This window comes from Oncorhynchus tshawytscha, unplaced genomic scaffold, assembly GCF_018296145.1.
Source record: "Oncorhynchus tshawytscha isolate Ot180627B unplaced genomic scaffold, Otsh_v2.0 Un_contig_766_pilon_pilon, whole genome shotgun sequence".
Lineage (NCBI taxonomy): Eukaryota > Metazoa > Chordata > Actinopteri > Salmoniformes > Salmonidae > Oncorhynchus > Oncorhynchus tshawytscha.
This window is the reverse complement of record NW_024609833.1, coordinates 2,161,819-2,177,837: the sequence shown is the minus strand read 5'-3', so window position 1 is coordinate 2,177,837 and position 16,019 is coordinate 2,161,819. Positions and strand designations below refer to the sequence as shown.

At 41.8% G+C, this 16,019-nt stretch overlaps 2 protein-coding genes across 2 annotated transcripts in view; both read right to left on the bottom strand.

Annotated features, from left to right (window-relative positions):
* Nucleotides 1–262: 262 nt before the first annotated feature.
* barhl1a (BarH-like homeobox 1a) lies at nucleotides 263–4,891 on the bottom strand. The gene is made up of 3 exons (XM_024418340.2): nucleotides 3,539–4,891; nucleotides 2,249–2,462; nucleotides 263–1,767 (listed from the first exon to the last, which is right to left on the bottom strand). The coding sequence occupies exons 1-3, from the start codon at nucleotides 3,978–3,980 to the stop codon at nucleotides 1,488–1,490; spliced, it is 936 nt and encodes a 311-aa protein (XP_024274108.1). The 5' UTR covers nucleotides 3,981–4,891; the 3' UTR covers nucleotides 263–1,487.
* A 1,000-nt stretch (nucleotides 4,892–5,891) lies between these two features.
* The window catches only part of cfap77 (cilia and flagella associated protein 77), a 71,108-nt gene continuing 60,980 nt past the window's right edge, over nucleotides 5,892–16,019 (bottom strand). Inside the window, exons 5-7 of the mRNA XM_024418339.2 lie at nucleotides 8,609–8,714; nucleotides 8,104–8,205; nucleotides 5,892–6,469 (exon numbers count right to left, since the gene is read on the bottom strand). Coding sequence (XP_024274107.1) covers nucleotides 6,347–6,469; nucleotides 8,104–8,205; nucleotides 8,609–8,714 — 331 coding nt within the window. The 3' untranslated portion in view covers nucleotides 5,892–6,346. The remainder of the gene's footprint in view (nucleotides 6,470–8,103; nucleotides 8,206–8,608; nucleotides 8,715–16,019) is intronic.

Here is a 16,019-nt window from a genome sequence, read left to right as displayed (position 1 = left end):
TATTTTACATGTAGGCTATATTTTAAGAGTTATGTTTGTCAACACACCATTCCCGACCGTTCCCACTTAATTTAACTTACAATAAAAGGGCATTATCATTTTCACAATTTCACAGTATTATTCCAACATAGTGTATATATATATATTATATGTGTATATATATATATATAATATATATATATATATATATAAAATAGAGAAGTTATGTTTTTGACTGCATTGGGCCTTTATTAAAGATCCTTTAGTTGTATGTTTAGAGATGAAAGAGGAGAGTGTGCTGAAGAAGAAGGTTGCTGGTTCGAATGTCCGAGCGACAAGGTGAAAAATCTTCTGTGCCCTTGAGCAAGGCACTAAACGCTAATTTGCTCCAGGGCCTCCTACTACTATGGCTGACCATGTAAAACAACACATTTCACAGCACCTATCTGGGGTTGTTTTGTGCACCAGAGGCAGCGGCTAGACTGCTAGACCACCCTAGGCCACGTTTTGCTTTCATTTCTAATGATTCCTTAATTTATTTTAAACCTTAGAGGCCAGTGTGCAATTCTGTGCCCATTGATTGGCTAACATGACTCCCTGTCAAAATAAAAGTTAAACAGGCCTAATAAAATGAAAACTCAGTCTAGGCTGACTGTACTAAATCTTCTTTCAACCACATATTTTGAGTGAAGGGTAATTTTCGTAGAACGTATTTATACATTTAAAAAACGTAAATACATCCCCATGTTTTGGCTTTAACTGGGATAGGATACTTTGAAACAACCACATGACATTGCGCGAACAATTTCAAATAAGACTATCTTTCATGTTCAAAAAGTTTCACTGTTGCCCCATATTGGTCGTCCAATTTGAGCGGAACGAAAAGTGAATATCATAATTGAATTAAATCTGGAATGTAGGTCCCCACATCTCCATTATTTGCAATTATCGTGGACATATATATTGTTATAAACATAGGCTATAACCACGTGTTTATTTTGGTTTTGTTTGAATATAGCCGTTATTCTCTAAAAACAGTATCGCTTAAACGTTACAGATTGCGTGATCGAAATGTAAAGCTAATTTCCGATGGGGGCGGCGTTGCAGCGTTTATCGTGGATGCAGTATACGCAAATGTGGGAAGATTGCCTTTGCCAGCTCTAACGCATAATTTCAGCAAAACAAATGTAATCCAGACCCAAATTTGTGCTAACACAAAATAGCATTTCGGCCTCAATCCAATAATTCCACGTTGATAAAAGAGCCTATTCGTCAGCCTAAAAAAATATGAAGGCCCGCTCTGAAACACACCATGTTCAATTAGCCTACACATTGGCCTACAGACACGTTTATTTGTCATTTTTCCCCTAAAGCCAAACTGTTCACTACATTTCACAAATATCGACCCAAATAAAGTTTCGACTTTCAAAGTCATGTAATTTTGTTCATGTGCAGTCCCATTTGTTTGTCAGCGAGGAGCTAGCGTGGCTGCTGACAGCTATGTCCGTTCATCGATGTGTAGGTCGAGGGAGGACCCCAGATAGAGAGGAGAGCGGCTCCCCGCCTCCCTGAAGACCATGGAGGAGGATTCGTGGAAACAGCGGACGCTGGATAGGTGGTGGTGCCGAGGGTCCTCTGTACAGATATAAGCCCGCTGTGGTATCTAGGTTCGAAACCAGACTTTGTGAGTAAAAATATGGCGAGGGAAACATTCTTTGAAGAGTCGAGTAGTTGCCAGCTTCGGCCAACAATTCCAGTCCAACCGCGGTCTGGCGCTTCCATTTCGTTCTAAAAAGGAAAATTAGGGTTTAGAGAACAAAATCAAGCTATAGGTACAATTTATTGGCCATCGTTATCTGCAATTATAACAAGCAGGAGGAAATAGAATTGGATGTTACCCAGAATATTTCATAGGCCTACTTTACTCACCCAACAGACCTGTTTATTAAATAAACAATGTAGCTACATTAGGGGGAAAATATGTCAAGTCTCCTCACAGTTGACAGCCATTTTATGGGTAAATAATAATTATAGCAATTCTGTAATAACAGCACGTCACGTAAATTATTGATACAGAATGCAGTAATTGATTATGCATGTATTCATGTGTTGTCCGTAATTGTGTTACGTGTAATTTCTTCACAACGATATGGGAGGACTTAGCCAAAACTATATGTTTGTAATAACGTATTTTTGAGTGGCTGAATCCAATAACTAGGCCTACTTACATTAATTACAAATTACGGTTTCGATCTGTCTTGCAACTCACCGTCTGTTCTGGTACCAAGTTTTGACCTGAGTGTCGCTGAGGTTGAGCGAAGCTGCCAACTCCATTCTGTCCTGCACACTCAGATATTTCTGCCTTTCGAAGCTGCGCTCGAGCTGGGCCAGCTGGTGATCACTGAAAGCGGTTCGAGCTTTCCGGGGCTTCTTCAGCCGAGACGACGGACTGTCTCTGCTGCTGTCCATGTCACGGTCTCGCGCTAAAATTAATGAACATGTATTTACAATTAGATACATGACCAAAATATAACCAGAATCATAAAGGATATAATTTTGACCTGCACATTTTCCGGTTGGCCTAAAATCATGGTTATGATTGGATAGGGATTTCTTAGGCTATAGGCCTATAACTGCCACATAAAATATATCGGTTGTTTTCATGGTTATTGCACAGTGGATATGTGAAGCGCGAAAACTGGTTTTTATATGGGCCGATCTGATTCTCAGGGAGTACAATAATCCAGTTAATTGATCCACAAGGGATGGAAACCAGTCAACTGACTGGCGCGACTTCACAGGACCGTGGATAAACCCGAAATATAGAGCTGACAAGATCCTCGGGTTACAAATCTGATTATCAGGTAGACAAATTGCAGCCAATCCCCGAACAATTGGATGTATCGGTGGAAGATAAACCAACTAGAGAGAGAGACAATCTGATATACGAAACACCACTCATCCATGAAATGAAAACCAGTCATCATAGGCATTATTAGGCCCCCACATTTATATTGGTCAATGTAAGGATGAGATGATGGTTTGACGCACACACTTTCAGGTTGATCACAAATAAGGAACGGTCTATAATATTAAAGTGGCCTATAATAGTCCTAGTCAAATTACATTATTATCATATTTATGTTAGCTGCAACCATCGTCTATTAACCACGCTGGATACATTGTTTACGCTTAAAGGCCTTATTGAACAAATCATCATATAGGACTATTTAGATTTTTTCTGTTTGCATTTTCAAAGTAAGTGGCTTTAAAGGCAGTTAAATGGGCGCGCAATTTTATTTTCTCTCAATATAAATACTAATGTATAGAAAGTCGGCCTACAAACCAAGGGTATTGGGCTATATGCCTAATGTCTTCATATAATTGATGAACTAATATGATAGCCTAGTTATTTTAATGAACGTTTTTTTCTTTAATTTATCAGACATTCGGCTATTTATAGGCCTATCATAATTTGAAAATTCTTAAAATAGCCGTCTATATGAGCGATTAACTCACTGTGAACTTGTTTTACGGACTGTCAAGTAATAAAGCTTACCTTTGTATTCAGTTTCCGAGGACGAGATGCTGTGGATTTTATCCATAAAGTCGTCCGCTATTTTGGACTCAAAATGCTCGGAATCTGGCATGGGATGTTCATGACTCTTGTATGGGGCACATGCTGCAAGTGGTTTGTTACAGTCTGCAAGAATATCCCGAATAAGAAAAGATGATGCGACTGTCCGTGGCTGGGGCAGTTGCCCATGCTGTAGCGAGGACTCCAGTGCAAAATCATGTCTGTGCATTGCATCTTCGACAGACTCCAGTCGCGGGGAGAGGGGAGATGAGCAGCCGCTTTCCAGGACGGACCTCGGGCTTAACTCCAGTGGAGACCGGCATTTTTCGATCAAACTGTCTCCTTTCAAAAAGTGTGGGCTTGCTGGTCTGTGAGACAGCAGAGAGTCAACACCAAAACTCGACCCGTTTGTGGAGACCTCCATGATAAATATGAACAGGGCAACTGGGTAATTTCGTACTTTTAAACTACAATTTGAGACCAAGTCAACTGTCCTGTTGGAAAATCCTGAAACAACTTTGACCAGGCAATTTGTTTTTATCCACTTTCCGTCATTAGGCCTACGCGTTTTACTGCAGCGTGTCTGTAGAAATATATGTATATGTTCTGAAAACGACACTGTATGCTATTCTCACCCCCCCCAAAAAAATATCCTAGGTTAATAATAGCCTAATTCCACATGTTTTGTAGAGTAAACTTCCCCTGTAAGGGAAGGACCTCAACTAGTAAGCGAGTTCATTTCAGCACCAGTCTTAAAGTCCATGCAGTCTGCAGTCACGTCCTGCCTTTGAGGAAACAAGGAGACACTGACGACACGAACCAACATGATGCGTTTACTGGTACTGTATATGGTTGATGTTGTGGCCCCAAGCAAACATAAAATAATACACAAAGTCCCCTAGTGACCCTGTTCACAACTAAAGCACAATTGTCAGCTTTTAAAGGTGTCTCTAACAATGCCCTGAGCCCATTGGCTCAGAGAGGTTTTGGTGATAACTGAGGGGAGGAGTGGGGGAAGGGTGGATTCAACCACTACCATCCTGTTTCATCTCACCCCTCATTACTGTAAATATGATACAGATATTTGGCTTGGGCATCATAAATTATATCTCCTGTACAGATATTTTCCACACTGATTCATAACACCTTTACCAACGCTGGCAATAGTCCTCTGGTAACCTAGATGTAGTTTTTCCTTGGTAATCCATGTCTAACCGGGTTGTTTATTTTTTCACTTCTTGCCACTGCAGAAATATGTATTTCAATGTGTACATATTCATATTTGTTGAATTGGAATGTTAGGTGTAGGTATAATGGGGAGGGGGGGAGTCGTGAATGTCAGTTCTTCCCAGTCTGATATTTAAGGAGATGTAGCAGATGAGGATCTATGAAACTCACTCCTTAGCCTGCAGTTGCGCAACAGGTTAGAATGCTTCAAGAGGCCTGTCATGTGTATTTGTGAGGCAGAGGTCCTGAGTTTCACATCTTGGTATGAGCTGGCTCGGGAGAAAGCGGTATGGCTTAGCAAGCAGCGTGACGCCCTTTATAATATTGCTTTGACCTGGATCTGCAGTTGTGCTCAGCTCATCTACTAGGGTTGCTGTGGAGCGAGTTTGGGAGTGTCAGCTATATGTACTGAACAAAAATAAATGTGCAACATGTAAAGTGTTGGTTTCATAAGATGAAATAACACAATGCCACAGATGTCTCAAGTTTTGAAGAGTGTGCAATTGGCATGCTGACTGCAGGAATGTCCACCAGAGCTGTTGCCAGAGAATGTAATGTTAACTTTTCTACCATAACCCGTTTTACGTTGTTTTAGAGAATATGGCTGTACTTCCAACCAGCCTCAAAACTGCAGACCACATGTAACCACGCCAGCCCAGGACCTCCACACCCGGCTTCTTCACCTGCGGGATCATCTGAGACCAGCCAGCCGGACAGCTGATGAAACTGAGGCGTATGTCTGTCTGTAATAGTCCTTTTTGTGTGGAAAACCAATTCTGACAAACTCATTTTGATTCCCAGGTGAGTGGGCCTATGCCCTCCCAGGCCCACTCATGGCTGCGCCACTGCCCAGTCATTAAATCTATAGATTAGGGCCTATTTAATTTTTTTCAAATTACTGATTTCCTTACATGTACAGTAAATCAGTAAAATCGATGATATTGTTGCATGTTGCTTTTTTGTTCAGTATACATATAGTATTGTACCATATGTATAGGTTGTGGTTTTCCTTATATTATGCGAATTAACATAGAAAACATATTCTTTTCTATGTAGGCAAACAAACAGAAAATAGAATATATGAATTTATTTAAATAAATGACCCTAAATCAGTCTGACTTTTCCATTTAAATGTTTTATACTTGGAACACAACCCGAGAAAAAGATTTATAGCCAAGCTATGACCTAATAACAAACAGTGAAAAGTGAAGCAATATTAGCATATTTGAATAACTTAAAATATTTTTCCTTTATTTTTCCAGGAAAACATATTCATAGCATTTGAGTGTTTTGTACTTTACCTTCTCGCTGAGTTAAAGAGTAGTGTAGTCTACAAACATTATATTACAAATCCTTGTGGTGGTAACAGTGTAAGTCCGGCCGGAAATCAGTCAAATCCCATGATAATAATATTGTCAGTATGAGTAATATATATATATATATATATATATATATATATTAGGTTGATTGCATCTGAGAGCAATTTGATTAAGGCTGGTTGGAAAATAAGACTTTGCCTCCCTACCCCAACAGTTACTACATAGACTCTTCTCTATGTATGTTTTAGCCCACAGTGTAGGTTCCCTGGCCCAGCTGTCCTGTCTGTGCCACGGAGTCTGAGAAGTGTGCATTGAAGGCCTTCTTTCTAGCATATGGATCCCGGAAGGTGTCCAGAGCTGGGCCAACCTGCAGGTAAGAGACAAACAGTGATGGTGAGTTTGGCTTGTAAATAGATATGTTATGGTGAGTTTGACTTGGCCCAGTCTTATATGGCAATGTTTTATATAGAGATATGTAGGAAAGTCTTGTGTATATACAGATATGACTCTGGGCTCTTCGATCAATTCATCCTGCCAGATAGGGCTCAACACTGGAAACAAAATGAAAGGGACCTGCCATGTGGATTAACTCCAATGTGTGAGTACCACTGAAAGATGTGATGGAGAGTTTGAGGAGTACATCTAATGCATCTCCACTGGCTCTTCTCACTCTTTCTTCCAGGCATTTAGATTTCTGTGTATGGATTGTGGAAGAGTACTGTATAAAATACATTTAGAATTTGGAATAAAAGTTGTTCTCAGATATGGACTGCCAGTTAATCCTGCAAGTACACACTTTTTTCTTACATTTGACATGTTGCAAATTGCTTGTAAGATGCTTCAAATACAGAGAAAACAGCTCCTATCAGTTCCCTTATCAAATCTACAAGCAAGAAAAAAGTACAGTGTAACTTTTTGCCTGTGTGTCATTTGTTTATTTAAATATTTACTTATTTATTATGTTGTCTTTGTTTGGTATGAAATCATGTATCCTGTGGAACGATAGTATCTTATTGAAACGGGGAAGAAAAAACAAGCGATTCAACAAAGATAGAATTGAGAGAAGCAAAAGAAAAAAATGACAACACAAACAAACAAATGATGAGCAGATGAAACACGGAGCATGCCGGAAAAGTCAGGGATGCAAATGTCGAACTCAGAGCAATCAGAAATTCTACTCGACAGAAAATACTGAGGATTGTTTAGTATTTTATAAGGTTAACATTCGCCTTTCACCGTCAGCTGTCAGACAAGAAAGACTTTAGTGGTACGCGTGCCGCCAAAATAAACCTTAAATCGCCTCATTAAAGCTGACAGGCATAGAAAGCAGACCTCGCCACCAGGCAGCACGCCACCCCATTTTGTGTGTGTAATTTGCACCAAAAACATATATGCAGGAATGGGAAAAGATTGTGAAAGTAAAGTTAGGTGGGGAAGACTGTGTGTGTGTGTGTGTGTGTGTGTGTGTGTGTGTGTGTGTGCGCGTGGATCGTTAGCGTGGCAGGAGGCTGATTCCCCCATAATTGGAAGCAGTGGCCATTGTCAATGGAGTATTTTTATTGCCTCACTGACAGGTAGCGCCGTCACAATGATAGCCCAATTGTCAGTGTAAAACACCACTAAAAACACATCACTTTTGATTTAATTGGAGGCCTCTGCTAGCCATGAAGTAGGTGAGTGAGGGGGATCACTGAGGGTGTGTGGGTCTATGTGTGCCTGTGTGTTGTAAATAAAGGCGAGGAAATCTTAAATTTGACTATAAACATCCCCTAAGGCAGTCTATTCTTTATTCTGCTCCCCTTCCCTATTTTGCCTTCCATTCCTCACTGATTCCCTATGGACTGTGTATAGAAATGCCTTCAGGAGACCAGGATACAACTCACTCACTCACACAGGCACGCACGGTAATAGAACAACTACAATAATACTGGTTAGGTTGTCTAGGCTGGAGTGTTGGTGACCCTGTAGCTGTGCTGTGGTGTTACTGTACTAGGCTTTTACCTGCTGGAAGCGGGGAAGCTTCCACAGCGGGGTGGACTCGGGCATCGGCCGACTCTTCCTCAACAGAGTTGTCCGTGTCTCCTGGATGCGGCCCAGCTTAGGCTGCAAGGTTAGCCATGGCAGAAGATATGGACATACATAGAACATATAAATACTTATTCTACCACCACTACAAGTACGACTTACTACTATTGCTGGTAATAGCTTCTCCAAAACAGGTTATAAAAAAAATATATAAAAATATAACCCCTTCCTTGTGTGCCAGTCTTCAGGATTCAGAGTGCATATGAGTTGGGCTCAATTCAGTTTTAAATAAAGTAAATGAAGGAAGTAAATAGACATTCAATTCATGAATGGAAAAATGCTCATAAGGAAGCAATATGCAATTTCAGAATACACCCCATTAATTAAAAACGGAATTGACCCAAACCCTGGAGAACACTGCTCCTGGCTACCTTTAAACCAGCCTCCTCTCCTTTCCTCTCCACTCGTCCCCAAATCTCACCAAGTTGAGCTGCCTCTCCTCCAGGGCTCTCTCCTTGGCCTGCTGCTCCTCTAACCAGCGCTGGGCGTACTTGTGCTCCAGCAGCTCACAGATGGGAGTGGATGGCCTGAGACGACAAAACACAGGATTGACATTGACCTGACTGACTGTCCTAGGGGACCACTAGAAGAGGGACGTCTTTCTCTGAGGCAGCTGAAAAATGTGAATGTGGCTGCATCTGAAATTGCTTCCTACCAACTTGGCACAAACTGGTTGAATCAACATTGTTTCAACGTCATTTGTCAGCGTATTGTGACATGGAATTTACATGGAAAACACATTGGGTTTCAAAAAAGTAATCAGTGAAAACTGTTGTTTTGAGGGTAAAATTTCAACCACAGTATTATGTCATCAAGGTAACCAAATATCAACAAAGACAAATCTTGTATAAAATGTTTAATTTGTACCTTTAAAACGTCAGATCTTCAACGTTATATCCACTATGAGGAAAAAAACAGGCTGTTCAGTACCTCCTACTGGAAAATTAATCTATCTGCAGTTACCCTTTGGTTTCCCATCAAGGATTTGAACCAAGCCCAGCTTAGCTATGATATCTGTCACTGACTATCACCAATGTGCTATGGTGAGAACGATTGTTGAGAATGGATCTCGAATAAAAAAGGGAAATAGATTCATTGTTGCTATCGAAGTCACGCCAGAGGGTAGGTTTAACAAAGCAAATTAAATATGCCCATACTTTCACTCATATACTGTATAATCAATTATGCTATTTAGGCCTATATAGCATTTACAAAGTAAACAGCTATTGTTTCAATTCAATCCAGAATATTAAAAAAATAGACAATACAATTGGCCTAGGGTTTCAAGCTCCAGTTGATTTCAAATGTAATAACATGTAGTGATATTGAATTATGTGTTTAGTTGTCAACGCAACCTAATATAAACATTTCAAGGAGATTCATCTGTGTCACTGATTAGTCTCGCTTTAATTCCAGTATTTTTCTTTTTCAAATTAATAAATACAATAAATAGCCTATTAATTATGTGTTGGATTCACGTCTCCAACTCGACCAAAAATAAAAGTTAAAGAATGGGCTGAGATGTAAATATCTCCTTTAAATGTTAATATTTAGTTGCATTGTCAACCAAACACAATTGGATATTACTTTTGTAGTACAGTAAATAGCCTAAAGTTAAGGCGATCTTTTTTGGAATATATGTACATAAATATCTATCTTTTTTACCCCCTTTTTCTCCCCAATTTCGATCTTGTCTTATCACTGCAACTCCCCAAAGGGCTCGGGAGGCGAAGGTCGAGTCATGCGTCCTCCGAAACATTACTTGCCAAACTGCGCTTCTTAATAACACCCGCCTGCTTAAACCGGAAGCCAGCCGCTCCAATGTGCCGGAGGAAACACCTGACTCCCGAGGTCAGCCTACAAGCGCCCGGCCCACCACAAGAAGTCACTAGAGCACAATGAGTCAAGTAAAGCCCCTCTGGCCAAACCCTCCCCTAACCCAGACGACGCTGGGCCAATTGTGCGTCTCCCTATGGGACTCCCGATCACGGCCGGTAGTGATACCTTCTGGGATCGAACCCTGGTCATAAGTGACGCTGCTGGTACTGCGATGTAGTGACGCCTCTAGCACTGCGATGCAGTGCCTTAGGTGGCTGCGCCACTTGGGAGGTCCAAGTTAAGGCTATCTTACAAACTAATGTAATATTCAACCTTAAAATGAGTAACACATCCACAGCCACATTTTGAGGCTACTGTAACTATACACAGATGCATCTTGCCCATAGGGGGCACAAGAGCACGTGCCCCCTCTGATTTTTCCTGTACATTTTTATTTTATTTACTAAACTTCATTTTTAATCCCAGGTTTTTCATAATTATTTATAAAAATATCTGTCGGTTGTATTTTGTGGAGGGGGAACACTGACTGGACAAGGCAGAGAGTTGAAGGTGCAGAGAGTTGAAGGGGTTGAGGTCAGTGCTCTGTGAAGGCCAGTCAAGTTTTTCCACACAGATCTCGATGAACCATTTCTGTATGGATCCTACTTTGTGCAGGGGACATTATCATGCTGAACAGGAAGGCACCTTCCCCAAACTGTTGACACAAAGTTGGAAACAGACGTTTTTTACGCGCTACGTGCTTCAGCACTCGGTGGTCCCGTTCTAAGCTTGTGTGGCCTTGTGTGGAAAACTTAGGACACTAAAGAGGCCTTTCTACTGACTCTGAAAAACACAAACATTAAGATGCCCATGGTCCCTACTCATCTGCGTGAACGTGCCTTAGGCATGCTGCAAGGAGGCATGAGGACTGCAGATGTGGCCAGGGCAAAAAATTGCAATGTCCGTACTGTGAGACGCCTAAAACAGGGCTACAGGGAGACAGGACGGACAGCTGATCGTCCTCGCAGTGGCAGACCACATGTAACAACACCTGCACAGGATCGGTACATCCGAACATCACACCTGCGGGACAGGTACAGGATGCGAACAACAACAACTGCCCGATTTACACCAGGAATGCACAATCCCCGCATTAGTGCTCAGACTGTCCGCAATAGGCTTAGAGAGGCTGGACTGAGGGCTTGTAGGGCTGTTGTCTAGTGAGGACCTGCCTTACATCACCGGCAACAACGTCGCCTATGGGCACAAACCCACCGTCGCTGGACCAGACAGGACTGGCAAAAGTGCTCTTCACTGACGAGTCACGGTTTTGTCTCACCGGGGGTGATGGTCGGATTCACGTTTATCGTCGAAGGAATGAGCGTTACAAAGGCCTGTACTCTGGAGCGGGATCGATTTGGAGGTGGATGGTCCGTCATGGTCTGGGGCGGTGTGTCACAGCATCATCGGACTGAGCTTGTTGTCATTCCAGGCAATCTCAATGCTATGCGTTACAGGGAAGACATCCTTCTTCCTCATGTGGTACCCTTCCTGCAGGCTCATCCTGACATGACCCCCCAGCATGACAATTCCACCAGCCATACTGCTCGTTTTGTGTGTGATTTCCTGCAAGACAGGAATGTTCTGCCATGGCCAGCAAAGAGCCTGGATCTCAATCCCATTGAGCACGTCTGAGACCTGTTGGATCGGAGGGTAAGGGCTAGGGCCATTCCCCCCCCAGAAATGTCCGGGAACTTGCAGGTGCCTTGGTGGAAGAGTGGGGTAACATCTCAAGGCAAGAACTGTCAAATCTGGTGCAGTCCATGAGGAGGAGATGCAATGCAGTACTTAAGTATCTGGTGTGGCCACCAGCTGCATGACTGTTACTTTTGATTTTTGACCCCCCATTTGTTCAGGGACACATTATTCCATTTCTGTTAGTCACATGTCTGTGGAACTTGTTCAGTTTATGCCTCAGTTGTTGAATCTCGTTATGTTCATACAAATATTTACAGCTGTTAAGTTTGCTGAAAATAAACGCATTTGACAGTGATAGGACCTTTCTTTTTTTGTTGAGTTTATACAAAAGTATCTCCCAACCACAATTAGCTACCAAGCCATTTCAAGCTATCAAAGTTAGAGTAGCTTGTCTTAACAATCTTTGCTGGCATACCTGCTGGCAAGGTTGCTAGATTTTAGAAAAGCAAGCAATTATTAAATGTACTGAACAAGACTCTCATTCCTTTCAAATAATTTACCCAGATTTTAGCAGAGAAGCATATTTAGTTTCTTTAAAAAAATATTCACCAGTCAGGAGGATACAGACAGCTCAAGAGGTATGCTTGGATAGGCAGAAAAATACTCTGTTTAAATGTTATCTGGCACCTTATGATAATGATATTTGTGTATTGCACTGAGCAAACATATAAACGCAACACATTCAAATATTTTACTGAGTTACAGTTCCTATAAGGAAATCAGTAAATTTAAATAAATTCATTAGGGCCTGATCTATGGATTTCACGTGACTGGGAATGCAGATATGCATCCGTTGGTCACAGATACCTTTTTTTTTTTTTAAAGGTAGGGGTGTGGATCAGAAAACCAGTCAGTAGTGTCACATCTCCATTGCATGTTGATTGTTGCCTGTGGAATGTTGTCCCACTCCTCTTCAATGGCTGTGCGAAGTTGCTGGATATTGGCTGTAACTGGAACAAGCTGTCGTACACGTCAATCCAGAGCATCCCAAACATGCTCAATGTGTGACATGTCTGGTGAGTATGCAGGCCATGAAACTGGGACATTTTCAGCGTCCAGGAATTGTGTACAGACCCTTATGACATTGGGCCGTGTATTATCATGCTGAAACACGAGGTACGACAATGGACCTCAGGATCTCGTGAAGGTATCTCTGTGCATTCAAATTGCCATTGATAAAATGCAATTGTGTTCATTCTTCGTAGCTTATGCCTGCCCATACATAACCCCACCGCCACCATGGGGCACTCTGTGTACAACGTTGACATCAGCAAACCACTCGCCCACCCAACGCCATGCACGTGGTCTGCAGTTGTGAGGCCAGTTGCACATACAGCCAAATTCTCTAAAACAACATTGGAGGCAGCTTATGGCAGAGAAATGAACAGTCAATTATCTGGCAACAGCTCTGGTGAACATTCCTGCAGTCAGCATTCCAACTGTGCGCTCCCTTAAAACCTAAGACATCTGTGGCATTGTGGTGTGTGACAAAACTGCACCTTTTAGAGTGGCCTTTTATTGTTCCAAACACAAAGTGCACCTGTGTAATGATCATGCTGTTTAATCAGCTTCTTGATATGCCACACCTGTCAGGTGGATGGTTTATCTTGGCAAGGAGACATGCTCTCTAACAGGGATGTAAACAAATTTGTGCACACAACTTTTTGGGCATATGGAACATTTCTGGGATCTTTTATTTCAGCTCATGAAACATGGGACCAACACTTTACATGTTACATTTTTATTTTTGTTCAGTATAGTTAATATACAGAGTTGGGGATTAACAGATTACAAAAAAATGCAACTGTAATCTGTTACTTTATCAGCAAAATATTGTAATCAGATTACAGATAGTTTTTTAAAAACTTGATGATTACTTATAGGATTACTTTTAAAGCGGTAGTCTGCAGTCGAAAAAATAACAGTGGCTTTTCCATCTGTGGTTCGGTAAACATATGAGGGATGGGGCTGGTGAATTTTAGATAAATAAGCTTTTTGTGCTTATGGAACATTTCTGGGATCTTTTATTTCAGCTCATGAAACGTGACTAAACACTTTACAAGTTGCCTTTATATATTTTTGTTCATTGTAAATACAAAGCCATAATATGCACCTGCATTGACATGTTATGATTCTGTGTTGTAATTTGGATGTAATATCCTAGGCATGTTAGTGCAGTATATTGAGATGTGTGATTTTTACAGTCAAAATGACACCCTCATTAGAATGACAGTTGAACAGGTAAATAAGTATGCTTAAATAACCTATGCAGAAAATAAACAATTAGACAATGATTATGGTTCTAGATTGTTTGAAGAATTCCCTCCACCCTCACGTACATCATGCCCCCCTCTAAGACCATACATTTATTCTGATGTAATAATATAAAGCATGCATGTTCAAGGCACAGCAGCATTCAAAGGTTGTCGCAGGCATAGCTGCAGGAAGTAGGGGTGCTGAGGGTGCTGCAGCATTCCCTGGCCCCCTCCACCCATACATGTGTAAACTTGCCCATTATTACTCCTATATTTGCAGAGAAAAACTTAGCAAAAACTCTTCAGCAAGCCCCCCACCTTTGTTTTTCCATTGGAATTTTGTTGTGCTTTTAGATGGTTGAATGCATACTGAAAACAGATTGGAAATTCAACTTTTGGCTGTCTTTTTGAGTGGGTGAATATAGGTTGGAATCTCATTGATCAACCAAATACCAAATATTATCCAATAATTGATGTTGAAATAATCTGATGTGCACAGTGGGTATTCTCTAAATAGTGCACTACTTTTGACCAAGGCCCAAATGGGTGCCATATGGGACGCAGAACCTGTTACCATGGAGGAGGATCTAAGGAACTCTCCCACCATTATCTCGCTCTGTGATGTGTGCAATACGGAGGTAATATGAGTGATTAGGAAGTCTCAATTAACGCCTGCCTTGGCACTGGTAACCTGCAGGCCCCTCCCCTCCAGCTCCATCCCCCGTGGTGACTTTTATTGCTTCGTTAGTGTGCGCCACATGCCCCTGCACTCATCCCCTCTCCACGAGGCCCTAATAAAGTTGGACACGGGTGCTACAGGAGCCCCGCTACAAGCAGCCTGGTCTGGGGAAGAGGAGAGAGTATTGGTCCCTGCCCGTCCTGTCTGCCTGGATCTGAGCATTCCTCTTTTCTATCATGGCGGAAATAAGACCACCTAGAACGGAGTGTAAGCATTCCTTCTCCAATTTCCCAAGTGTGAGTAAAGAGTCATTCACAAGTGTAGAGAGTGACTGTTATAGGATGTTATGTCCTCCTTCAGAATACATAGCTCTAGGACTGTGTGTGTTATCATCAGCATCAGTGTGTTGTCATATGCATGGGGGAAGGGGGGCTTCAGTAGTAGGATCCTAACTCATGCACACTAGAGGCATTTGGTGGATAGGGTGTGGGGCCAAACAAGTCCCCAGGGAACCATGATTTTATCTGTCATGGTTCCCCCCTCCCTCCCCATGACCCTGCCTCAGCCCCCTCACACAGGCCCAAGCATCAAGATATAAGAAGATAAACCTTCCCCTGACACCAAGAGGGGAAAAAGAGATAGGGAAATACTCGGAGAAGGAGAGAAACTGCACACAAGGGCGTTAGCCAAATAATCCTGCTCCATTTTACGGATCCAGTGCCCCCACAAGGAGGGAGAAGATAAAGACAACCTTCATGGAACCTATGCCCATTTGCCTCATCGTAACAATCCCTGCATTTGAGGGTTTTCACGATACCAGTATTGCAACACTCAGAAGTATTATGGCTAGGAAACAACATGAAGCTCACATTGGCCAGGATTCATTCAAAGGCCCGTTGCAGCGCTGTGCACTGCACTACCAGCGATGTACCTATTAAAGATAATTTCCCTGACATTCGCAGAGATCACATTCATGGTAAATGCTTGATGTCAGCCAATCGTAAATTACCTTTAAAAGTGAAGGGCAATGCACTTGAACTGAATCCCAGCCTTATTTGTTGAGCAAAAGAGTGCTAATGTTCCAAACACAGCCTTCTGTTGTCATCCAGAGTCACATTTGTTTATTTCCGGAGGACCATAGAGTTTAGTCTGCTTCAAGTTTTCTTTTTTGCCATGGAAAATTGAGTTTTGTGGTATCAACGTATACTGGTATTGTGACAATCCTACTACAATTAGGATGTGATGTGAGATCCCCTGTCACATGATGGTGGAGGCAAAGATCTCAATGAATAGATTTTCTTTCTCACATAGTACTTCTACCA

Coding starts and splice junctions, on each gene's coding strand:
- barhl1a (XM_024418340.2), bottom strand. CDS start 3,980: ATGGAGGTCTCCACAAACGGGTCGAGTTTTGGTGTTGACTCTCTGCTG. Junction 2,463..3,538: donor CTCGGAAACTGAATACAAAG/GTAAGCTTTATT, acceptor CATTAATTTTAG/CGCGAGACCGTGACATGGAC. Junction 1,768..2,248: donor ACTTGGTACCAGAACAGACG/GTGAGTTGCAAG, acceptor TTTCCTTTTTAG/AACGAAATGGAAGCGCCAGA.